At 39.0% G+C, this 27,093-nt stretch overlaps 1 protein-coding gene across 1 annotated transcript; it reads right to left on the bottom strand.

Annotated features, from left to right (window-relative positions):
• Positions 1-370: 370 nt before the first annotated feature.
• On the bottom strand, positions 371-26,914 carry ERCC4 (ERCC excision repair 4, endonuclease catalytic subunit). The gene is made up of 11 exons (XM_030578378.1): positions 26,660-26,914; positions 23,986-24,166; positions 19,227-19,422; positions 17,362-17,569; positions 13,314-13,494; positions 12,827-12,955; positions 11,662-11,772; positions 8,228-8,816; positions 6,096-6,188; positions 5,239-5,351; positions 371-2,161 (listed from the first exon to the last, which is right to left on the bottom strand). The coding sequence occupies exons 1-11, from the start codon at positions 26,831-26,833 to the stop codon at positions 1,428-1,430; spliced, it is 2,709 nt and encodes a 902-aa protein (XP_030434238.1). The 5' UTR covers positions 26,834-26,914; the 3' UTR covers positions 371-1,427.
• Between the last annotated feature and the right edge of the window lie 179 nt (positions 26,915-27,093).

Below are 27,093 nucleotides of genomic sequence, written 5' to 3' on the forward strand. Positions count from 1 at the left end.
CAAATACAGCAAATATATACATTTTTCTGTACTGTAGTACACGCAGGTTTCAAATCAGTGAATTGCTAAAATATATATTACTCTCAAGTGGTACATAGTCAAGACTTTGTAAATGTCAAATGTTAATGCATTAGTGCAGGGGTAGGCAACCTATGGCATGCGTGCCAAAGGTGGCATGCGAGCTGATTTTCAGTGGCAATCATACTGCTTGTGTCCTGGTCACTGGTCCAGGGGGCTCTGCATTTTAATTTAATTTTAAATGAAGCTTCTGAAACATTTTAAAACTTTACTTTACAGACAACAAGAGTTTAGTTATTATTATAGACTAATAAAAAGAGACCTTCTAAAAACGTTAAAATGTATTACTGGCACATGAAACCTTAAATTAGAGTGAATAAATGAAGACTCAGCACACCATTTCTGAAAGGTTGCTGACCCCTGCATTAGTGCTTAGTGACAAAAGCAGGCTCTGAGATGCAACTGTCATTTCAAACTTCTGCACAGAGCGTACCTCTTTTATAAGAAGTGACACAGAAATTACTGGAGAGAAATTAGATTTCTACTCCTATTCTGTGCTACCTAAAAATGCTAAAAGTCAGCTCTCAGGTGAAAAGCAGCAGCAGCACTGAATCTATGTATATATCTTCCATTCAAGGCACTCAAGTGCAAAGTATTAAGACATTTAATAGATGTCAGGTTTTAAAAACTGTTCACTTTTCAAGAAAGCTTCACTTTTGAACAATAATTTTATATGCTAGAAAAAAGAATCCTTTCATACAACAGAAAGACCAACAAACCCAAGAAGGTGCCACTTTTATGTATTTCATATTTCTCACCAAAACAGAAACTTCTGATAGGAAAGTTGTCAAATTAATGAGTCATCCACAGTTATTTTTCTTTCAACAGAGGCACAGAATTATGAGCATTTTAACAGCTGCCCCACTGTCAATGGAAGAGCTGTAATTTAAGGAATTCATTGTTGACAGACAGGGTGGTTTATGAATATTAAGGGCAAAAGCAACGTATTATGCAAAATGGCACTCATATTCCACCAATCTGAAATTTAACACATCTTCACTTATATAAGTCAGTGTACATGTCTATAGCCACTTCTCTTATTTTAAGAGACTCTTCTTCATCCTTTAGCACCTGATTTTGATAAGTCCTAAGACACTCTTCATTTAAAGCTGAACTACTCCAGAGATGGCAAAGAGATTAGGCAGAATAAAATGATGCACTAATTAATCCTGTTTAAAGACAACTTGTCTTTTGTACACAGAACTTGTTTTCAACAATAAAGACCTCGGGAATGTTGAAATATGGTGGAATGATATTAAAAGGACACAACAGTCTATACCAAGAAAAAATTAATATCTAATAAACTTTGCCAAAGTACTATTTAAGGCACATCAGTATGGCCTAATTAATCATCTTTTGGTTTTCGCTTTAGAAATGGCCTCTGCATAGGATATGTGAATGAAGTCATAAAGCTGCTTAGCACTAATAGCGTTGCCCAGAATTTCTAAGAGTTTGTCCTGTGATAGAGTAACCAGTTCCGAAATGCTCTTAACATGGTTCATTAAGACACGGCAATTTTTGGCATTTACACCTGGTATTTTTAATAAGAAGTCCTGTGGGCCAGGGTTATACTTGTCTGACTCAGGAACGATTTCAGAATCTGCTGTAATGGCCATTGCTATTGCTGCATCAGGCTGTGGCCTGTTCTGTTTCAACTCCTCAAACAACTCAGCAGTGGCATGGGGAGACGGACACCACAGAATACGTAACCTTGGGAAATGAAGAGTAAGGAGGGTGAGTTTAGAAGTAATATCGTTACTGGAAATCTCTTGATGTAGAAAGCCTCGTGAAGTGAGAGAGAAAGATTTGCTAGGGTCGAATTCAATCAGAAGAATTGGTCGTTTATAATAACGAGACATAGAAATGCATTGGGAATAAAGCCTCCCATTATTTAAGGAACCAATCAAATCACTGATACTCTTCCGCTCTATGCAGATATCAGGGGTGAGAATGTAATCTCCAACTTCCAAAGTAACAGGTTCAATGTCAATACCACGACGATGAATCAGAGATGGAAGCTCACTGCGAAATTCTCGCATATCCACTATTATAGTCTGTTGAACGCTCTTCTGGTCCTGTCCACCTAATGAGTAAACAATTTATAGTGAATCTCTTTCATATGAGTGACGTATGATTTAGGTCTTTTACATCTGTATCTATACAAATATATATTTACCACTGTATTTTGCATAAGACCACACATTTAAAGTTCTGCAAATACTTTTATAAAATCTCAGTGTTCAGGGTTTGTCATTTAATTAAGAAATTAGAAAAATCCTACAACTCAATATGTAGTACAGTTTGAATATTAGGGCACTAACATCACATCCAGAGTGTTGGGTTTTTTTTAAAACCTCAAATTGGAAAAACACCTTAAGGATATTTTCATTGCTTTCATAATGGATGGATACCACCCCTTCGATCCAGAGATCCCAAGTTTAGTATGGGATTTACTATACCACTGAATCAGCCTATCACTAACTAGCATGCACCTACTAGACAAAGTTTTAAAATGCAGCTGTATTGAGCATATATAAGAATTTACTAAGAAGGCTTTGCAAGATCTGTGAGCCTTGTGAGAGGAATTTAAACTATAGTAAATGGCTATTGAGTAATTATGATTCAACTGGCTGATAATGAGAATTTTAATCCTTCTGTAGACAAAAATCTATTTAAACACACTAGGTAAATGTAGACAAAAAAAGTTGTACTCAAAGAAAATTATGCTTACCTTACCTTAAACTCTAAAAAGCAAGGAACATTGACAGTTTGGTATGTACCTGCTCATATTTACTCCCAACCGTCCGCCACCCAAATGAGATAGTTTAATCATATTATTGATGTATCTGGGCCTTTACATATTTGCAGGAGGACAAGACCTCACCCTTGAATATAAACAAGTTTGGGTCCAGAGCTGGCATAGATGGGGCTGGGAAAGATATAAGTGATGGAAAGCTAAGTGAAAGTAGCAAGTTTTAAAGAGGGATTTAAAAGATAAAAGTAATTTTGTTTCTGACACAAACTAAAGTTCTAGGTGTGGGTGGAGGGTGGTCATTATTAAACTGAAAGTGGGAGGAGACAAATGGAGCATAATGAAGAACAGATTAGGTAGAGCATATGGCAAGAGAGGAATGCTGAAGGAAATGAGAGCCAAGATGTAGGCAGGGAGCTGTGAAGATAATGGCAGGGGCAAAGATGAGAACAAGGAATTTGAATTTCTAAGGAAAGGAGAGAAAAAACAGTGAAGAGATTGAAATAGAAACAAACATTGTCAGAGTGGCACCAAAAAAAGATGATTTTTTTCTGCAATGTTTTGGATAGAAAGCTGAGAAGACACACATATTGAGGATGTATTATGTATCTATTCTTTGCTTTGTAACCAAAACACTGCAGCAAAAATCTCCTTCCTTTTGCAACCACTCTGACAATATTTCTCCTTTATTTGAATCCCTTCACGGGCTTCTTCTCTTCTTTGAAGAAACTATTTGTGGAACACTCAAAATTAATGAATACATTTGCTTTTGAGGATGAAAACTAAACCTTAATCTTCCATCAATAGAGCTGTCAGTTGGCTGAATTTGCACATTTGTTAGGTATTGGCTGAATTCTGTTTACCATAAGCACAGTCCTTTCTACCAAGTTTTTGGATATTCATATTAGTTTTCCTATATATGTTTATCTTTCTACATTCTAAGTAGTATATTCTGTGTTCAGTTTGCAAACGAAACCTACTCACTCTATAAGTCAATGGGAATTATGCACATCTATCAAAAGAACAGAAGGCTCTGATGCCCAAATTTTCTGCTTTAAAAGAACAGCACCACTTTAAACTCTCCCCCTTCTTAAGTCTTCACACAGCAGGTATCATTCACTCTGGCTGAGAAGAAATAAACAGGCCTCCTTACAGAGTCAGTTAATACAGCTACTTTTATCAGTCAGAGAAGCTGGCTGTGTGAGCTGCTCAGCACTGCTTCCTGCCACCTTCCAAAACGTATAGCAGCACTTCTGTGGCACTTCCAAACATCACTTGCCCAGGCAACTAGACTTTCAGTCAAAAGAAAGATTTTTTTTTATAAGGCAGTGCAGGACATTTAAGCGACAGACCTGGCTCTGCATGCAGATTAGACCAAATTTAGTCCCAGAACAAGTGAGTTCAGCTCTCGAAGATAATGGCAATTGCACCCACTGCCAACACAGCTGATTTTCACCTATGTATTTTTAAATGCTCTGACAGGTATCTTGGAGCATTATGCCAGGCTTTATACAAAAATCCTTTTAAATGGCACCCAAAGGTGTGCTAAGCACTTTATAGACACAAAATAAGAGATTCTTGCCTTGAAATGCATGTGGTGTAAGTAGATAACACATTCACAAAGGTGTTCAGAGAAAGGATACAAAACAAGATGACTATAAGCAAGAATTTAGTTACACTTTAATCGTATTCTAACTTGTTCTTTTATCCTTATGAGCTGATCTTTTAGATAGTTAACTTCTGCATGTCTTTTATAAATTTGAACCTTTGATTAAAAAAAAAAAAAAGCCAGCCACTTTCCCTCTTACTGCAGCACTTGTAGCCTTGCCCTGAGGAGTTCACCCCTACACCGATTTGTGTTCACTCTCTTCCATGCATTGACTTATATAAAACAGATGCATCTTGCGGAAAGATATTGCTGTCACTCCCATTCTCTTTCTGCCTTAAAATCTCACAATGAGAGAGAAGGGACAAGTTCTTTTGCCCACTGAAATCAACTGGAGTTTTACTATTACTTTAACAGATGAAGGATTGAGCTCTTATCAATCAATTTGAAACATTAACTGCATAACTGCAAGTCATGACATCTTCCCTCTAATCCAGGAGGATAGGATGTGACTTTCTACAATACTCAGCCACAAAGATGGTTAGATTTACTACATGCCATTTCTACAGTGATCCAAGGTTCTCCATTTTCACCTCTAAAGGGCAGGGTGCACTGATTCTGTAGCACTTTCTAGACTCTGAGGACAGAGATCTGAATTCAAATGCCAACATGTTACTGCTAGACCATTAAGAGCAAGCATGACAGATTTCTGAAATAACAATATGCAAGATATTTCTGTCAAACACCTCTCATCATATAACCCAAAGCCATACAAGTAGCTCCAGGAATTGCTAAAACTCACCTGCTTTGCGTGTGTCAGTAGAAACAGTTGCAGAAGTAGAATCTCTTATGAGATCCAAGTTTGTTTCATCTCTGCCTTCTCTTTCCTCAGGGATAACCATGCTGGCCTTCTCTCTAAAGAATTATTATCAGAGGAACAGACACATTTGGAATTACTTGCATTATATTTTGTAGCTATTCAGGCCTGGGTTTTCAAGGATAAAAGTGTGACAAAAACATTTTCTATCTGGCTAACAGCAACAAAGAACTCACATTGTTTAGCATTGCCTGCAAATCTGATCAGAATTACAATTTATTTTAGCTTTCAGGACATTAAGGACCAGATTCTGATATCCTTATTCATCATGATTAGTACTTTACTCTGTGAGGAGCCTCATCTGATTTGTGTGGGATTCCTCCTGAAATAAGGTACTAAACACATGACATTAGCATAATCTAGCCCTAAGTATCAGCACAAACATTGAACTCTGTGGTATCATTCCAAAATTTAATGCTCTCTTCCTCCCATGAAACTATATAAAGCCATGAAAACCAGCACAAGTTGCTAGGTATCTTGCAAAACTTACTATTCTGGAAACCAAGAACAAACTTTAAGCTAGTTTCCCTTACAACATTGGTACACAGCTCTGAATATCATCCAAAAGGCTGCTTGAGCCTGTCAAATTTCCGACTTTTTGGGCAAACAGGTCTTTCAGAAGAGGACTGTGGAAGATTCTCTGATTAATGTTGAAAAAATAGTAAAATTGGAAGCTTATACAGACATTTTACATAAATAAGAAAAAAGACCTATATTTAAGAAGTGGACATAAACATGAAACAGTTGATGTACTAGAAAGCTAGCAAGCCCACTTAAGTTACCGAATGAGTTTTTCAAAAGCTTCTTTTTCTTTTCTCAGCACAGTGAGATAGCGCTGTTCTTCTGTCGAACCTCCATATACAAGGAAATAAACCCTGTAGGTCAGGAAACAATGTACTTCAGGTCACAAAACACACAATTTTATCCTGAAACCAGCATGAACATCAGTATTGGAGACAAGCAGCTTTAAGTGCTTGAAAAATAAATATTTGACTAAAAATAGACCCCACTATTTACACTTCTACTAAAGTTTAACAGATTCATTTTGATCAGTTTGAGTTCTTCTATCCAAAAAACTCCCCTTTTTCCAAAAGAAGGATAAGTGTTAAACTCTGGAATGCAACTGGAGTGGATGAGACAGTGCCCTGCTCAGAGCTGATTTACAAGACAAGCTAGTCCTTTTACAAAAAGCAAGGAGGAAATAAAAACTGAGAGATAATGTCTTCCTTGCAGTTACATGCAGTCTTCTCAGAATGATGTTTATAAAATAAATGAAGAGGTAGGAATACTTTAAAAAAAGCACTACGAAAGAACATAAGTTATGAGAAAAACAACAAACTGAGATTTAGTATAACTTCTCTGTAAAGGGAATCATCGGGTCCCATTTTGCAAGTGTCTCATTCACCACAGCCATCATGTATTTTGCATAAACACACGTGGACAAGTTAAGTTTCTATTCTATAAACATGCACATAAACAACTAATTGATTCCTGTAATTAGTTTGAAATATTAATAAAACTATCAAAAAATGTCTTCAGCAGAGCAGCGTTCAATTTTTGCTGTTATCAAAATGTCAGGCAATTATGTCAGTTGATATTCTTCTGCACCTCTTCCAACATTGTGTGGGAAAAGCTATTGGTTCTTGCACCTATGTGATGTTTACTGCATCTGGCTTTCCTGCCCTCTCCTGAAGGATTAGGGTTGACATGATTTGACTGCCTGCAACTCCAAAAACAGGAGCAATAAATTGGATAATTAAAAATAAGATACATCAACTAATGGCCCAGCAGCTACACATTTAAAATATCTTATGATTTCTGCAATTTTAGGTACACTCTTAACCCCACCCGCCCCAGCTGGACCTTAACTCACTATTAGATATACATTGCTTTCTCTATAAAACTGTTCTTTCAACTGCAAGGTGTACACATTTATACTTGTATAGTAAATCCTCTTTAAATTCACACCCTACCTTATTGCAGATTAACTTGCAGTAAATTATAGCCTAACCTTGCATGAGAGAAGTCAAGCAGTAATTCAAGTCAAGAAGATTGCACTAGCTCAAGAGGGCAGAGAGCACTGTGTTCAATTTTACCTTTTGCATTTCCTGATATTTTTGCATTTAAGTTTGTATCCTCTATGCTACAATAAATGCAAGTTTTGCATTTTATCAATTTATCCGCAGTGAACAACTTACATGGAGCTATTTCCATCATCTCTCTTCCTCCCTCCCCACCATGTTCAAGATATAGCCAAGTGTTTTCTTGATGACATATTTGAAGCATCATTAACATTAGAAAACTTGAAGCAGAATGATCTTAATTTCCTAATCATGTTTTCCTGTACCTGCCCTAACAATATGTTTCTGAATAATCTGCCCAACAGTAGGGTTAGGTTTCAGGATGAGTGTAAAGAATAAACTCTCAGAAGGAGCATACAAATATGAAAACGGAGGAGCTTGGTCGGGAAGCAGAGAGAATTTAGCAAACTCCCTTTGGATGTACAGCCAACATGAAATATTTTATACACACCTAGTACTATACCTCCCCTGCACCACCCATGAAGAATATCTACAAGATTAAATGGGAGATCTCTAAAGCAGGGTACAATATATGCAATTGATTACTGGTGTATTGATAAATTGTTAAGGGGGTTTGACATCCATTGGAGAAATAAAATTATATATATAAAAACTTTTTTAAGAAGGGTAAATTACAGTCTACATGTTCAAATTTTAAACTGAAAAAAGAGACAGATTAGGAATTAGATAGAGGAAAACTAAATAAAGCCATTAATTGATTTTCTGGGTTCACTTCCAAAAGATCTCAACAATGAACATTTTTTTTTTGGTTTTGATTTTTTAAAGAGCTAAAATTAGAGCAACAGCATTCTGTTATTACCAAGTCAACTTGCCTCAAGGGCTTCCCAGGCCTGCTTGCCTTGTAGATTTCCAGCTGCCGAACAAAAGTTAGTTCTGCATCATACATCACTACATATCTTGGTTCCACTTCATGCAATAGCCGAGTGAGAGCATAGGGGTCACTACAACCCTGCAATGGATGAATAATAGTTAAGGGTTTTTTGAAGATACCATAATAAGCATCTGATGCTAAATTTAGATGGAAATCTTCAGGTTTGGTTTCCTCTATATTGATTTCTTCACTGCTGCTTAATTCCTTATATCCCTCCATCTCCTCTGCTATGTCTTCCTCCTCTGTTTTTCCCATCATTTGGGTTAAAGTCAAGTCTTGTTTCTTCATGATTTTGTTTTGTTTTGAGGAGGCCTCTACTTTGGCTTTTTTGGCTTGAGGTCTTTTGTCTGATTTGGCATTTCCTTTGGACTGGACAGCTTTTCTATCCTTAATCCATGCTTCTGCAGCTCTTTCATCCTTCCCAAAAGTTTTGTTATAGAGCCTCATTAAAAGTGCCTCTGCTCCAGCAATAATATACTCTCTCAGTTGTGCACAAGTTCGGTCATCACTGGCACAAATAAGCACTTGCCCTGCAGTCAAGAAATAATATTATGTTTATAATTTGTTACACTGCACTTTTTTATATCCAATTACAAGAATCCTCTTGGGCAGAGATATAAATTGTTTTAAAATGATCTCAGGAGTACGCTTGCCAAATGTCTTTACACTTTTTACTAGTTGCTGCTCTGGAATTTTGGGGACAGTCTAAGTTGTGTGATTTTTTGTTTTGAACTGAACAAAAATCAAAGCACAGAAAGTCAATGAAAGTTCATTGTTCTTTACTCCTAAACTGTCAGAATCAGAAATGTTTTTCTTCTGACCAATTGAAATGAGACAGATGTAGCATATAGTGTAACTTTTTTCTTTGCACCCTGAAATGAAATGAAAAACACCACATTAACCGAACCTGTTCTAATTTTCAACCATTTCCATTTGCATTAATGAGCCCAGAACACACAAAAGCACATAATGCTATTGTCGTTTGAAGTCCCTGACTGACTCTCTTTTTGAAGACTGAAGCTTCCCCACAAGCTGCTTCAGGTGGACTCCTCCTCAGCAAGGGGTAGGGCCAGCTGATGCTATCATAAGAGCACGAGGGGAGGGGAGAAAAGAGCACTTGTGCCCCTCATTGTCTCCCAATAGAATTTGGTACAGTTTAGGGGAAGGATAACTCGACAAAGAGGTGAGACAGTAAAGGAGTTAGTCAGGAGCAACTATGCGCCACCCCCACAATCCAGCATCTACAGCACTCAGGGGATAGAGGGGTGCCAAGTAAGGTGCTGCACTCTCACAATGGTCCAAGCTTCACAAGATGGAATGAGTTGTAGCTCAACTCCACCAGATTTTCAACCCAGAGCAAGATCATGGTGTCCCCCCAAACCTGGAAAGGCAGCTACACTACTAGGAAGTGCAAGTGAGACACACACACTCTTGTGTAGCTCCTATGGCTTTGGAGGATTTATCGAGGGGGAGATCTGCTTGTCAAATGTTTAAAAGTACTGTAGGACTTCCTCTTCAGAAGGCTGGAGTATGTACAACTACTACAGGCTTACATATAAGGTATACTAATTGTTATGGTAATTGACATGACCATGTAACAATAGACAAATATAGTTATTTCAAAGATTCTAGTTGTTTTCATGGTGGTACAATGGGGGTTAAGGGTGCATGGGTGACCTTAATTAAGTATTGGCATCACTTGAATGTTTGGGTCTGGATTGTTTGAGGATAAAGTAGAAGGTTAAGGTTGAACTTCCAGAGTAATGTTCGTTTTATATTTTTTATTGAGAAAGCTATTCTCAAGGATTTGGGGGATGAAGTTAGAGTCTTTAATCTTTAAATAGAGGTTAATTAAGTGTTTTGTCTGGGAAAAGTTATTTTCCACATATGGCTTAATCATATATCCTCTACCTCACACTTAGCAATGAAGAGGAGAGGAATGTTTTCACTTCAGGAGCTTTTGTTGGGACCAGTTTTTATTATCTGTATCCTCTTTGAAATATAGATACACTTGTATGCAAGAGACTTAATTAACTTTGCAGAGACTACACACCTAGTCCATCCCTTCATTGATATTTCACTATATACAAACTACTAGAGGGGTATAAACAGAGTCTGCCTGTCCAGGAAATATCTTAACCTAGGTAGATTGTGGCTGGGATTTAAAAGAAAAAAAAAAAAAAAAAAAGGCACATGATTTAGGAGCACAAGTTCCATTAAAACTCAATGGACCCTGTGCTGCTAAGTCACTTGTCTGTTCTGTAGACATAGCCTTTCTACCCATATAACCGTGTCATTCAGGGACTCAAAGAGGTGTGAGCCCTAACCAGACTTTTGCTGCCACAGCTATGTCGTAGCATAGAGGCAATTATACCAGCGTAACTGTGCTTTTACCAGTATAGCTTTTTTCCCCGCTTGGGCAGAAGGTTATACTATATCGTTACAAACCACTGCTTTCTTGGTATAGCAGTATCCACACTAGGACCAATTTGCTGGTATATATCAGCATTCCCATCCTGGCAAAACACTCTTACAGTAGACAAATCTGCAGTGGTGCTACCTCTAGAATCTAATTGATTAGGAATATAGGCTCCTAACCTGTTTCACTTCACAGATGTCTCTAATCAGAAACCATAAGAGATGAGTGAAGGTGGTGGGGGTGGTGGGAGAAGACAGTTGTGGTAAAAAATTTAATAGTCTGTACTGTTTTATCCATTTGACTACCATATCTATGTTTGGTTGGCTTAAGAGAGATTTTTTTAAGGCAGGCATGCTCCCAACTTGTAGGTATGTCCACAGGTTAGAGTCCCTGTGTGCATTCTTAGCGTCCTCCAGGTGATATGCATACGGTTGCTCCTTAAAGTACTTGGTGGCAAAAAAGGGTGGAAGAGGGCCTGACAGGGAGCAGAGAGCGTCCCCTACCAGGTCAACCAAGGCAGGAGAAAGGAAAGATCGGGGGAAGCCACCAGGGCTAGTGGGGCATGGGAAAAAGAGGCATATTCGAAATGAAACAAGAATAAGAAAATGGACAGTGAAAAGATATGATGGTGGCAACCATGGCATCAGGAGATAGAGTGGGAGAGGGCTAGGATGCCCACATGCCAATCATAAAGGTGTAGTCAACACAAAATGTTGGTTGCAACACTGATTTTAAGTTATGGGCTTTCATAGGTTAATGTGTTCAAAGGCACATTTCAAGTTCATGAATTTACAGTGCTTTCAAAAGCTCATACCTTTTTATTTTACACAGAACTTCTCTCAAATTCATAAATATTACACATCTAGTCCTTTGGTAAGACTTTCAGAAACTTAATTGCAGTTCTGTTCTCTTATAAAACAGATTAACCAAATGAGAAACATTTAGTCTTCTCTCACCTGGCCCACCAAGATGCTCACTGTTGTTGTTCTCAGATTCAATCTCTTTCAATACTTCTCTTAAAGCCTCCCACTTTGGGTTGCTTTCTAAGACCAGTTCCCTTTTCAGTTCTGAAATACAATAAAGGAGAATTAATTTAATATAGCAGCTTTCACAGTCAACATATTCCTAAGAGCTTCAGAATAATGAGTTAGATGCTGATAATGTAATGGCTCTTGGCAAATTCAACAACAGCCCACATTTGCAACTTGTTATGCTGGGAGGTGGAGGAAGGCAATAGCTATCATATAAACCTATTTATAAATAGGAACAAATGCTATTTTGAAACAAAGATAAACGTTCATATTTTACTTGTTTAATTTAAAAACCTCTTAATTATAAGATTGCTTTTATAACAGTGGCTATACACACACACACACACACAAAATGAAAACATCATCAGACTAATATTAAACTAAACTTTGTAGTGGCTCAAGAACAATTTTACAGGACCTCCACCAGCAACCTGCTCTGCAACCTGGGCAAGTCACTAACTCTCTGTGCCTTTGCTTCCCCTCCCATTTTCTGTCTTGTCTTGTCTACTATAGTCCTAGCACCAGAGAGCTTATATCTCAATGTGTTAGTACAGCACCTAGCACAACATCGTCCTGATCTCAATTGGGGTATCTAGGAGATACTGTTATACAAACGTACAGAACATTAGAAACACCAGCATAATTTTGTAAACTGAATTAACAAACCAGTGAATTCATGCCTTCTTTCTGAAGTTATGAATCTATCTTTTTAAGTGTAGCAGACTAAGAACTTTTGATTTATATTTTGGATTTATAATTAGCAACAGCAGATAGTCCTGCATGGAGTAAATTCATGTTTCTAGGTAGTCGGTGTGTGCTTTGCCTCTAGAACTCCTTACAAACTACTAATGTTACCTAACATCTATATGAGGCTTTCCAGTAGTAGACCACAAAATACTTTAAAAAGTGGCTAAATCACAACTAATCCCCCTTTTACAGATGCGACTCTGACATTTAGAGATGAAGTAACTTGGTTGAAGAAGATTTTTTGAAGGGATCTTTTAGTAAACATACTTCAGAATAAAGACAAATTCTTTGTGAACCAAAAACTCAAATTCAATGAAGTCAGCATTAGAAATGCTCACAATACCTTTTCCCTCTTTTATATCCATTTTTTCAGATACTTTGCTTTTCTTACTTATTTTGTCATCTGGAATGTGATAAACTCTCGCTCGAGCATTTACAAACATTGAAGTACTCGAATCAAGAAATAGCCATCCTAAAGGTGGAAGACAATATTAATAGTCAATTAGGCATTTGCAACATGCTCATTTCAACCCCCTCAAAAAAAGAAAGCCCAAAATCTTTCCTCTGAAACAGTTGTATCTTGCAAAGACAGTAATTATATAACAAGCATGTAGTACAACAATGCAAGTTTCTGATATATTTTATACATTAAGTAACAGCAGTTAAGTGGGAGGGTGAAAGCATTAACAATCTATAAAACCTCCGTCCTTATGGCTAAGTACATAAGCTTAATTAGAAACTTTAGTATGGGTTTTTGACTATTCAAAAATAAATCAATCGATCAAGGTTTCACTCATGTATTAACTTCTAGGATGTTATTCACCTCATACCTGAATTCTGACCAAATGCTTTTTCAGTTGCTCTCAATGACTCCACAAGGTTAAGAAAAGTGACACAATCATACTGAGTTAGATACTGTAGCAAAGTACGCAATATCTTCAAATCCTGAACCAAAGATTTCGTCTTAGCTCCAAGTTGGTGCCAAAGAGGATCTAAATAGTGACGAATTGTCTAGAAATATAAATTGGAAAGTTAAGTGTTGCAAAACACAAACTGCAGAAATCTATGCTGGAATGCATCAGCAGAGCCTCATGAAACTTTTAACATTGTTTTTTGGGTTTTTTTGGTCAGGAATTTATTGTTCATTCTTCCTTCCCATGGGGAGGGAGTATGGCTCCAGCCCCCTGGGGGTGTCTGTGGTTCCTGCCCCAGGAGGGAGGAGAGGAGACCCTGAGTGTATGTGTGGTGATTCCTGCCTCTGTGGTGTGAAAGGCCCTTGATGGGGTGGTTGCAGAGCAAGCCTATCCCCCACTCACCCTGGAACAGTGGAACCTGTGTTACAGGGCTGGGCCTGGCTTCCTGCTCCAGGTGTTGTTACCTGTTAATACGGGGTAGCAGTACCACTCACTCAAATTTGGCCTGACCGCTTCTTCTGTCATGATGATAGAAGGGTGGCCAGGCCAAACCCCAGTGGTGCTGTGGACACGCACGCCCGGTCACAGTGCCTGGAGCTGGGAGCTGCCACTGCAGGGTAAATTTTTCATTTTATTTTGTTTTAATCTTTGTTTTATTTCATATCTGCAAAAAAACCACAGGGTTCTACACATCAGCCCCTTTTCTTTGTAATAGATTTAGGGCCTGAATCAATATCCACTGAATGTTTCCACTGACTTTCATTGAGATTCAACTAGCTAGAGACATAAAGGGTAACAAGAAAACATTCTATAAATAAATTAGAAGCAAGAGGAAGATCAAGGAGAAGGCAGGTCCATTATTCAAGGATGGGGGAAGGGGAACAACAACAGAAAATATGGAAATAGCAGAAATGCTAAACGACTTTTTTGTTTCTGTATCCACCAAAAAGTTTAGTAGCAATTGGGCATCTAACTTAATGAATGCCAGTGAAAATGAGGTAGGATCAGAGGCTAAAATAGGAAAAGAACAAGTTTAAAATTACTCAGACAAGTCACATGTTTTCAAATCACCATGGCCTGATGAAATATATCCTAGAATACTCAAGGAGCTGACTGAGGAAATCTGAGCCATTAGCAATTATCTTCAAAAAGTCATGGAAGATGGGTGAGTTTCCAGAGGACTGGAAAAGGGCAAATATAATGCCAATCTATAAAAGAGGAATAAGGACAATCCAAGGAATTACAGACCAGTCAGCTTAACTTCAGGACTTGGAAAGATAATGGAGTAAATATATAAGCAGCAATCTGCAGACACCTAGAAGATAATAAGGTGATAAATAACAGTCAGCCTGGATTTGTCAAGAAGAAATCATGTCAAACCAAACTAACAGCTTTCTTTGACAGGGTAACAAGCCTTGTGGACAGAAGGGAAGAGGTAGATGTGGTATATCTTGTCTTTAGTAAGGCTTTTGATACAGCCTCGCATGACTTCATAACAAATTAGGGAAATACAAACAAGATGAAGCGAGTTTAAAATGGGTGCATAACTGGTTGGAAAGCCATTCCTAGAGAGTAGTTATCAGTGTTTCACAATCAAGCTGGAAGGGCATATTCAGTGGGGTCCCACGGAGATCAGTTCTGTTCAATACCTTCATCAATGATTTTGATAATGGCATAGAGTACACCTATAAAGTTTGCAGACGATATCAAGTTGGAGGGGGGTTTGGAAGTGCTTAGGAGGGTAGGATTACAAATCAAAATGATCTGGACAAACTGGAGAAATGGTCTGAAGTAAATAGGATGACATTCAATAAGGACAAATGCAAAGTACTCCACTTAGGAAGGAACAGTCAGCTGCACGCATGCAAAATGGGAAATGACTGCGTAGGAAGGAATACTCTGGAAAGGGATCTTCGGGTTATAGTGGATCACAAGCTAAATATAAGTCAACACTAACACTGTTGCAAAAAAAGCAAACACCATTCCGGGCTGTATCAGCAGGACTGTTGTATACAAGACAAGAAGTAATTCTGCTCTATTCCAAGCTGATTAGGCCTTACTTGGAGTATTGCGTCCTGAAATGTGGCACCCAGAACTGGAAAGATGTGGACAAATTTGAGATACAGTCTAGAGAAGAGTAACAAAAATGATTAAAGGTCTAGAAAACATGATTTATAAGGGAAGATTGAAAAGATTGTGCTTGTTTAGTCAGAGGAAAAGAAGACTGAGGGAAGGACACGATAAAAGTTTTCAAGTACATAAAAGGTTGTCATAAGGAAGAGAAGGGAGAAAAATTGTTCTGTTTAACCTCTGAGGACAGGACAAGAAGCAATGGGCTTATATTGCAGCAAGGGAAGTTTAGGTTGGACATTAGGAACAACTTCCTAACTGTCAGCATGATTAAGCACTTGAATAAACTGCTGAGGGAGGTTGTGAAATCTCCATTATTGGAGATTTTTAAGAGCAAGTTAGACAAAGAGCTGTCAGGGATGATCTAGATAATACTTAATGCTCCTTGAGTGCATGGGACTGGACTAGAAGACCGCTCAAGGTCCCTTCCAGTCCTACAAGCCTATGATTTTGTAGTAATTGTATCAGGCCCATAGTGTCCAAATACAGGTATCATTACAAGTGTACAGAAGTTTTATAACAAAACATATTACAGTTACTTAGCCAAAAGTACCCAAATAAAAACATATTTAATAGTTATAATATTTACAATAAGTAAACGAGTATCTTGGAAATTTAGTGAAATATATGCAATTTTATATAAAACATAACTGAACAATTAACAGATATCTGCATCCTCTACTGCATTAAGTGTAGATTTTTCTTCAAACACAGCTCCTGGGAGAAGGAAACATACCTATCTAATTTCACTTGAGCTGCCTTGCGGCCTTAGTATTCAGTACACTTTATTCAATGAAAGAAGAAAGCACCATATCATCTTATTCTCAGAAGAGATGAGTACCCTAGACATGGGTAATTCTGGTATCTTTATAAAACAAAAACATTTTCTACAGAAAGCCTCATGTTAACATAAAAGCAGAGATAATGAATGTAAGTAAACTGTGTCACAAAGTGAATGCTGAAGTATGTGGTTGTACTCTGCAAGAGGACATCAACCAAGTTGCAGCTTTACTACCAATGGCAATATAAAACATTGTTAATGACATACAGCAACTCGATACAGAAACAAATACACTAGGGTATATGCTGCTTTCCATGCACAGGAAGAGATCCTACTAATAAGAACATGAACATGTTGTCAAGAAAGAAGTACTGTACCCCTTATTTATCTCTTCTTTAATATTAAGGACATATTCTGAGCAGAAACTGTACAGCCATCTTAAATCTTTAAAATGCTATTATGACACAGTGGGTAAGATAATATATTTTATTGGACCAAATTCTGTGAGTGAGAAAGACAAACTTTTGAGCTCTTCTTCCACCCTCTCTGTCTCTAATATCATGGAACCAACCCAACTACAACACTGCATACATTAGTACACAGTAACAGATGGTAATTATAAAGCTTACTTTCCCATTTGATATAGCTAACTACAAAAAATAAGGAATTAAACATAAAAGACTAAATAGCTAAACTACAGAGAAATAATTTAGTCTTTAAAATGTTAAAAATTGCCCCATTATTATTATTTGTGTTACCATAGCCCTAGTTGCGGAGCAGGACTCCACTGTGCTAGGCATTGTACAAACATAGACCAAAAAGACGGTCCCTGAGATTATAATCTAATTTTACAATGGCAACTACGCACAATCAACACTACAGATTACTACAATTCTCAGTTTACAATGGCAATGACCATGCTGAAGGTGAGGTTTTAAATTGCTTCTAGATATTTTTTGGAATTATAACAGTACATTATTTTAGAGAATGCTAACTAGTAAAGTGACCTGCATTCTTTACAGTTATGTCATAGCAAACAAAAACAAAATTTACCTTGTCAAAAGGTTTTCCAATAGCATTTTCTAATGATAAGTCTTCTACTTCAAGAGCTGGGTTAAAGCGTTTGAGTTCTCTCAGACACACATTCAGGATGTCCAGTATAGAGGTCTGGATGGTGAGCATGGCAGGGGTCATGGATACATGTATTTCCACCACTTCAGGTTTGTGTTTCTCTAAAAATGAATTCACTGCTATATGAAACCTAGGGATAAAATAGCTTATGAAGATTTATATGAGCAGTACAGAATCCTTGTAGGCTTAGTGTCACAATTATTTAATACATTCACATAAAATGAGGTTTAGAATCAGTGTAAGTTAAACCACCATGCTAACTGAAAAGTGCACAGTGTTCTACAGAAGTGAGGGCATTTGCCAGGGTGTATTACCAGCCTCAAGAAACTATGGTTTGATCACACCTGTATTAGTCCTTGTCAAGTATCAATAGAATAACAAAGCTCATATACATAAGGAGATGGAGAATTACAACATTATATAGTAGAACCCCAATTATCTGGTCTAATTGGGACTGGGGCCAGATCAGATCATCAAAGCTCCAGATAAACTAGAGAATGGGAAAATGCAATGCTGCAGCACCATCTATGGGCCACAGGAGAGATCACTGCTTCTGGCCCTAGTCCTGGTTGTTTGGTAAATATGGAGAGATGGTTAAGGGTGGGTTAGATAAAGGGGGTTGTATTGTATTCCACAGAATAACCATGGATGGGCCAAATCCTGCAGTCCAGTGGAAAGGAAAAATCCCATATCGCAGGCAGAAGAGTAGGGTCCAAATCCTGTGTAGCCCAATAAATACACTAGGGTATAGGCTGCTTTCCATGTATAGGAAGAGATCCTACTAATAAGAACATGAACATGTTGTCAAGAAAGAAGTACTGTACACCTTATTATCTCTAATATTAAAGCCATATTTTGAGCAGAAACTGTACAGCCATCTTAAATCTTTAAAATGCTATTATGACACAGTGGGTAAGATAATATATTTTATTAGACCAAATTCTGCGGGTGAGAAAGACAAGCTTTTGAGCTCTTCCTCCACTCTCTGTCTCTAATATCCTGGGACCAACCCAACTACAACACTGCATACATTAATACACAGTAACAGCCCAATAAATCCTGTAGACCCTCAGCTGTCCATACAAGTATCAGGACCCCTTTATAATGCTCCTCTCAGCCATTCTATACCCTAGTACATAGAAGGGAATTAATGTTGATAATGGAGTATGGTATGAGGAGCAGTTGCTCATCTTATCTGCCCCCTCCAAACTTAAGTGCCCATCTTCAGGACTCACTGAACCTCCAACTTGTAGAGGGCATCTCATGATTTAGAAGCAAGAGAACATTGTGCATAGCCCGTTCACCCTTTCCTGCTCCAATTAGGCACACTTTTGTTTTAGCTGTAGAAGGGAGCAAAAGCTTCTGAAGTTACTGCTTACAGTGGCATGTGACAGACCAAAGGAGGAAAAGGTGAGTGGACCACTTGACAGAATGGGCTAAAGAAACAGTAAAGTGGGATACAACAGATGATTTTCCTATCCAATGCAAAAACATGTTCTCTGTATTTTCAATGTTCATTGTCTCACCTGGAGTAAGACAAGAGATTTCAATACTGTTCCAGGCTTTGCTCTGACTCACTATAAGACCTAAAGCAAATCAAACTCTGTGCCTTAGTTTCCATCAGTCAAATGCAGATATTCTTTAGACCTATATACACATTTTAAAGATCTTAGCTTTTGATTTAAAGCTGGATATTGAAGACATAAACCTAAGAAAAACTACCACAATCCAAAAAAAAAAGACTCTCAGTTAATAAAAATACATTGTGCAGTAGCAAGGCATCTTACCTTGGCCAAAGATAAAGTTTCCGTACAAAGAGATTTCTCATCACTCTTTCCACATGACAAAAGCCAGTATTAAAGGCAATGGCATTGTCTGTAAAAGCTTTGATGAACCCTTTCTTGTTCTTCTGGCGAAAGAGTCGCAAGATAAATGCTTCCTGACAAGACTCAATGATTCTGTGTGCTTTGTATACCAAAATGCCTGGCAGAAGATGAGGTTTTCAAATTACACAAATGGAAAAAAAAGTTAAAATATTGTGTCTATTTTTCCACAAGAATGTTTTATTCTTTAAATATTTTGCCAATTAAACAGCAATAGGAATTAAAATCTTCTATCATATGCTGTAAATATGGCATCATGTAGGACCAGTTGAAACAGTTCTCAAACCCCACAAAACAACCCCTTCTCCTGAACACTATAGCTGTGTTAATAAGACATCTTTAGATAAAAAATACTAACACTTAAATGGAAAGGAGACAAAAAGGAAAACAGTAGGGCTTAATTTGGATTCTTAGAGTTACATTAGAAAATTCTGGAAGTTATCCTAGAAATTTAAGATGCTGGTAAGTTAGATGTTAACACAGTATTATCAAATTGCAATGTAGGGATTTTAAAGGCCACATTATTAATTTATCTACAAAAGGTTGTAACCTACAGAACTGAAACACTTGATGACATTTTGTTCAAGCTTCTTTCATTACTAAAGAACCCCTCGAGACATTTCTTTAGCATATTTTCTATGATTTTCATAGATTCATAGATTTTAACGGCAGAAGGAATCACTATGATTCTAGTCTGATTTCCTGCAAAACACAGGCCGTACAATTTCACCAAGGCAACGTCTATGCTACCAAAAAATGTGTATTTCTAACAACTGTTAAAATGCTAGGGTAGACAAGGCAAGGTGTACTTTAAACATGTGTTAGGTGGTTGAGGTAAACCATATGGACAAGCCTAGGGGTTGCGTCACCCAGTTGAAACTACACCTTGCCTTGTCTAGGATTTAAACCCATTATTTAACACACATTAAAAAATATTTTTTCCTAGTGAAGACAAGGCCAGTTAAACTATAGCAACTCTTTTAGAAAGACATCTAAATTTTGGTTTAAGGACTTCAAACTCCAGAGAATCCACTATATCCCTAGGTAAGTTGTTCTAATGATTAATCATCTTCCTTCTAAAAAAATTGCATCTTATTTCCAGTCTGAGTTTGACTAGCTTCAGCTTCCAGCCATTGACCTTGTTATGCCTTTGTACATTAAGTTTTGACACTTCTAATCATTCTTCTAGTACTTTTCTGAACTCCTTCCAATTTTTCAACTTCCTTTGCAAAGGACTGACCGTATTTCAGTAATAGTCTCACTAATGTTGTACACAATGATAACACCCTTCACTACTTTTATTCCATATTCCTCTGCTTAAATATGCAAGATCATATTTACTCTCTTCCATTACCTTATCGCATTGGAAGCTTATGTTCAGTTGGTCATCCACCATGATCCTGAATTCTTTGAGTCACTGCATTTCAAAATAGAGTGCCCTCAATCTTGTAAGTGTGACCTACTTTCTTGGTTCCTGAATATATGACTTTGCACTTAGCTATAGTAAAATGCATGTTGTTCAAATAAGCCCATCTTGCAATGTGATCCAGATCACCCTGTAGATCTGACCTGTGCCCATTATTTACCACTCCACCAATTTGTGTTATTTGCAAACTTTATCAGAAATGATTTTATATTTTCTTTCAGCTCATTAACAAAGATACTGAATAGCATTGGGCCAAGAACCAGTAGGACCCCACTAGAAATGCTCCCACAGAATGTGCATTTACAATTAATTTGATATCAATTGGCCAGTTTAATTAATTTAATACATGCTACATTGATTTAAAAACAACTACATTCCTATAAACTGCTTAAAAATACTTATCCGTTTCATTGTTCATGCAATGCTGATTATATCTCATCTACTACTACTGTGTGAATTTGTAATAAAATTGCTTGTGTTCTCTAGCACTTAAGAATATAAGCCATATTTTTACAACAGGAGAGAACCCTATCCTGGGGAACAGTGACTCTGAAAGAGACTGGGGGGCATGGGGATAATCAGCTGAACACGAGCCCCCAAGTGTGCTGCTGGGGCCAAAAAGGGCTAATGCAATCCTTGGATCGGTAGACAAGGGAATAATGAGTAGGAGTAGGAAGGTTATTTTACTTCTATATTTGGCACCGGTGCAACCACTGCCAGAACTGCATCCAGTTCTGGTGCCCACAATTCAAGGATGTTGATAAATTGGAGATGGGTCAGAGAAAAGCCAAAAGAACGATTAAAGGATTGTAAAACATGCCTTCTAGTAAAAGATTCAAGGAGTTCAATCTGTTTAGCTTATCAAAGAGAAGGTGACTTTATCAGAGTCTTGCAATACCTCCATGGAGAACAGAAATTTGAAAATAGAGGGTGTCATTGTTCCTGAAGAAACTTCACCCCTTATCCTCTCTTTAAAGGCATTTGCTTAAGACTCAGACCTCTAGTCGTCACCTTACTTGGAGCAAACTGTTGTGACTCTCTCTTTTTAGATTGGGTATTTAGGTTACAATTCCTCCTTCATTTCATTACAATTATTCCAGCAGGTCTGAGTTTAGTTCAGCACCTGCAACTCTTCTCTCTCATAGGGGTAATGACAGAATAAGCAAAGTATTATTTATTCAGAACAAAAGCATTACAGAGAAAAATAGATCTTAAAAACAATAAGCCATTTACACGCAGTCCTTAGCTTAGCTGGCAGTCATCCATTTTCCACATGGAGACTATGGAAGGTTTCAAAGTCTTTAAGGCCCTATCCACAAGGCCTGTTCCTCACCATCACAGCATCATGCTGGTTTTTGGATTGGGTAAGAGTGATCCCTGTCTCCATGTAAGGGTGGTCACATTATACATTTCTCACTTTGTTTGCCAGGCTTCTTCAATCAGGTCAAACTATAATATGCAATTTCCCTCAGGGGTAGGGTGTGTGGGACTTCTCCAGACTTCTTTATCTGCCTAGGAATTTACATTTATTACCCCTCCCTCACCACAAGTTACCAGTGATTTTAGTTTTTGAAGGAAACTCCTGTAACCCCCCCATGGGACCAGAATATAATCCAAGCTCTTCAAAATACATACAATGTATACCAGCGGTTCTCAAACTGTGGGTTGAGACCCCAAAATACATTGTGACCCCATTTTAATGGGGTTGCCAGGGCCAGCATTAGACTTGATGGGACCCAGGGCTGAAGCTGAAGCCCAAGCTTCATCCACACCCAGGGTAATGGGGCTCAGGTTGCAGCCCCCTTTCCCCTCACCCAGGGTGCCAGGGCTTGGGTGCCAACCCCCCCCCACCTCGCCTTGGGGCATGTAGTAACTTTATCGTTAGAAGTGGGGGGGGTTGTGGTGCAAAGAAGTTTGAGAAACCCTGATGTATACACTTGATACAATAATCTTTGAATATCTCATGTATTCATAATATCTATCAGAGGTTTCTTCAGTCTAACAGACAAAGGTATAACAAGATTCAATAGCTGGAGGTTAAAGCTGGACAGATTAGAAATGAAGAGCAATTTTTTAAACAGAGAGAGCAATTAACCATTAGAACATATTTCGAAGGGTTTTGCTGGATTCTCTGTCACCAGAAGTTTTTTTTAAATCCCAATTGGATGTTTTCTCTGAAAGACTTTCTCTATTCAGCCACAGCTATCAGACTTGAAACAGGAATTAAATTCAGGTAAGTTCTCTGGCCTGTGTTATGCAGGAGTTCAGACTAGATCTCAACTGTCCCTTCTGGCTTTATAATCTATGCTTAGATTATAAAATGTAAGTTTTTTTCATAAAAGAAATGGATACATTGTTTGCATGTCTAGAGATATGAGATACATTTAAAAAGAAATGAGAACTTCACATAGAGTTTTTCTAGAATTATTCCATCCTTTCCATTATATCCAATACCATTTCTAAAATTCCAACCAACGTGTGTAGCAGTAAATGAAACTCTAATAGCTATGGTCACGCTGACATCTAGTGGTAATAGCATCAAAAGAAAAGAAAGTTATAAATGACCTGCAAAGGATTTTTTAAAAATTGGTTTGTACCTTTTGTTATTTCGTTTGTACAGAGGCCTAAAAGATGGGAGTTGGAAGGTTCTTATTTGTTCTTCAAAACTAGAAATACCAAGACTGTCAAGACTCATCTACCCCGGTTTTGCTGTAGGGCCTCTTAAAGGTTCTAACAGAGTGGGAGCTCTCACACGTTTATTGAAGGGATGTAATATTGGATCTGTAACAAAGATTCACTGTCTCCAAAGTGTGCATTTATCAATTATGTTTAAGCATTAACAAAATCCAGAATTTTATTTTCTGGCTAAAAATTCCTTCCTCTTCCAATTTTCAATTTTGGGGGTCTTGTGTAATTATTGTACTAGCTCTGCAATCACGAGTGTGTCTTCTAGGCTAGACAAGATCTAAAATTCTAATATTCATAAAACAGCTAGAAAAAACACACAATTTTCAAGTCTAATTTATATAAAGCAGAATAAAAGGCCACAAGCTTTTCACATTGCCTTTAACACAGGCATTGTTACTGCAACTTTCACAAAGGCCTAATTCTTCAGCCCTTTCATCCATCAATTGGACTACCCATAAGTAAGGGTTGCAGAACTAATCCCTGTGTGTATAGGTGAAGTAAAAGGAGAATAAATAAAAAATTCTTAGCTTGCTTTCACTAAACTCTTACCAGTTATAAGATCTGAAGGAACTCTATCTGTCAGGAAATCCACTACAAGAATTCGACTTGTTGCGAAGAGAACACCACCTTGTGTGTAAACTTCATATCTACAGTTGCTTGTAATTTCATTGGTAACACGCCGAGGAAGATGAACAACTCCATCTGACCTCAGCTGATCAATAAAATACTCCTAAACCAAACACATGATTAGAACACAGTATTTCACCAGAGTAAATGCTTTGATTAAACAGATGCAAACAATTATAGATTTCTATATTCTTTGTTGATTTTTTGGGGGTGCCACAAAAAAATCTACAAAGTAGTAGCCATAATTTCCTACATAGCTAGATGTAACATATATTTTTCTGGTCAAGTATTATGGGTAACGTTTTCAAAAGCATTCAAGTGACTTAAGACCCTAAGTCTTATTTTTAAAAGTAACTTAGATTAATAGAAGAGTGAAAGACTGTCTTTCTGTTCTGTTTGTACAGTGATTAGCACAGTGGGGTTCTGATCCATGAATAGGGCTACTATCATAATACAAAGAATATATTTCACCACATACCTGCATTTCAGCAGAGAATAAAGTGACCCATTTGTGTAGTCTGTGTATCTGTTTTTAAAAAGTTTTAACATCCTTTAGGATAAAGGGCCCCAGACAAATGTAATATTGTAATACGTAATCACAAAATAACATGATTATGATCTTATTTATATAGGGCTTTTAAAAATATACACATATAAACTGAGGCTTTTATCAGTCAGGGGTGTGAAAAAACCATACCCCTGACCAACATAAATTTCAGTGGCAAAATAGCTGGTGTGGACAGCACTATGTTGGCAGGAGAGGCTCTCCTATGGACAGAGCTAACGCTGCTTGTTGGGGTGGTTTAATTATGCTGGTAGGAGTGCTCTCTCCTGCCGGCAAAGCACAGCTGTCCCGCTCTAAGGTCTGTAGCGTAGACATAGTCTAAACCAGTGGTTTTCAATCTTTTGTTGTTTGCAGATCCCTAAAACATTTTGAATGGAAGTGTGGACAGCTTTGGAAATTCTTAAAACTAAGGGCTTGTCTACATCAGAAAGTTGCAGCGCTGGTGAGGGAGTTACAGCGCTGCAACTTAGGAGGTGTACACATCTGCAGGGCACCACCAGCGCTGCAACTCCCTGTTTGCAGCGCTGGCCGTACTCCCGTTTTGTCTCGGGTGTAGAGGATCCAGCGCTGAAAATCAAGTATAGACACTTACCAGCGCTTTTCTTGACCTCCGTGGAATAAGCAGGTATCCCAGCATACCTGAGGAAGCCTCTGGTAATCAAGCTGGTCTCCTTCCCCGGCTTGCTCTCGCGTTCCCTGAACCCCGAGCAAGCAGGTCTCCTTCCCTGAGGTTTGCTGGGTGGTTCCGGGAACGCGAGAGCAAACCGCGGCGAAGCTGGTCTCCTTTCCCGGTTTGCTCTCTCGTTCCCCGAACCCCCGAGCAAGCAGGTCTCCTTCCCTGAGGTTTGCAGGGTGGTTCGGGGAACGCGAGAGCAAACCGCAGCGAAGCTGGTCTCCTTTCCCAGTTTGCTCTCTCGTTCCCCGAACCCCCGAGCAAGCAGGTCTCCTTCCCAGCGGTTTGCAGGGTGGTTCGGGGAACGCGAGAGCAAACCGCAGCGAAGCTGGTCTCCTTTCCCGGTTTGCTCTCTCGTTCCCCGAACCCCCATTGAAGCCGCCCAACAGCGCTGCAGTGTGGCCACATCTAACACCACTTGCAGCGCTGGTTGCTCTAAGTGTGGCCACTCTGCAGCGCTGGCCCTATACAGCTGTACTAATACAGCTGTAACAACCAGCGCTGCAAAATTTTAGATGTAGACATGGCCATAGTCTGCAGACCAGCAGGAGTTCATGAACCACAGGTTGAAAACTACTAGACTAAACAAAAGGGTCACTTTATTCTACACTGAAATCCACCTGTGTAATGAAATGTAGTAACTAATTAATAGCAAGTATTTGCTTATACAAAACGTTTACAGGTAGCTAATAGGTCAGGTTGCTAACAGTAAAGCAAACAAAGTTTTTATTTGATTGACTGTTCACTAGTACTTGGGTACAGTATTTGCCCAATTCTGTTTAACATACATCTCCATCAATGAAACACAATCTTTAATAACCACTGATCAAGATCTAAGTGTATTGGCAACTTCAGGAGCCCTGTATCTCCTACCATTCTGCTGAGGTATTGGTTCAGCAACAACTCCTCAAGGCAACTCTCTCTCCCCATCACAACTAGTTCTGGGTACCAGGATGATTGACATACCCAGTCTAGAAAGTGGCCACCACCTGACACTTCTGAGGAAGGAGAACGCACTCTGACTATGAGGAAACACGGGGGTAGGTTTGGGGGGAGAAATCGCACCCCAATCCCTTGAAGGGGGATTTGGGGCAGGTAGATGTGTATGTGAGGGAGGGATTTAGATTGCATCCCACTCGCCGTGGGAGTGATTTTGGGGACAGGGGTGCGCATGTGTGTGCCAGGACGATCACATCTCACTCCCCGTAACGGGAGGAAAGGGTCCCACTCCGGGGAGAGGTGGTTGGGGGCAGGTCGAGGGAACTGCCCCCCAAGAAGAGAGCTGAGGGAGTGTCCTCCCGCCCAAAGGTGCCCAGTAGCCAGTGACTCTCCCCACGCCCCGGACAGCAGCCCCTCACCTCCTCGGCCGGGCTGGTGTTGAGCACTAGCACCAGGCTGGCCGGCTCGCAGTAGAGGCGGAGGAAGCGCAGCAGGATACGGTCGATGCCCAGGCCGCGGGCGCAGATCACGAGCCCGTCTTGGTGGAAGAGATCTAGGAAAACCTGATTCTCGTGCTCCAGCACCGCCGCCATGACCGGCTACTCTGACAAACCAGCAACCGTTGCGCTCGCGCACCCCAGAAGAACAGAGCATGCGCACTAGCAGCAGTGAACCCGCTGCCTTTAACCCAAACGCCAGGCGAAGGCGCCTCACGCTAGCGACGGGCGCCAAGCTGCTGCACTAGCGCCACCTGCAGGATGCAAGCGCCAGAGGGGAGGGAACCTCTCGGGGGAGAGAGGAGCGGGTGTTGGGTGTGTCTCCTCCTGGCCCCCAAGGTGTAACTCCAACCCCA

Source organism: Gopherus evgoodei, chromosome 10 (assembly GCF_007399415.2).
Source record: "Gopherus evgoodei ecotype Sinaloan lineage chromosome 10, rGopEvg1_v1.p, whole genome shotgun sequence".
In the NCBI taxonomy this organism is placed as follows: domain Eukaryota; kingdom Metazoa; phylum Chordata; order Testudines; family Testudinidae; genus Gopherus; species Gopherus evgoodei.

Coding starts and splice junctions, on each gene's coding strand:
- ERCC4 (XM_030578378.1), bottom strand. CDS start 26,833: ATGGCGGCGGTGCTGGAGCACGAGAATCAGGTTTTCCTAGATCTCTTC. Junction 12,956..13,313: donor AGCATTTGGTCAGAATTCAG/GTATGAGGTGAA, acceptor TTCCACCTTTAG/GATGGCTATTTCTTGATTCG. Junction 11,773..12,826: donor GGATATAAAAGAGGGAAAAG/GTATTGTGAGCA, acceptor ATTGTATTTCAG/AACTGAAAAGGGAACTGGTC.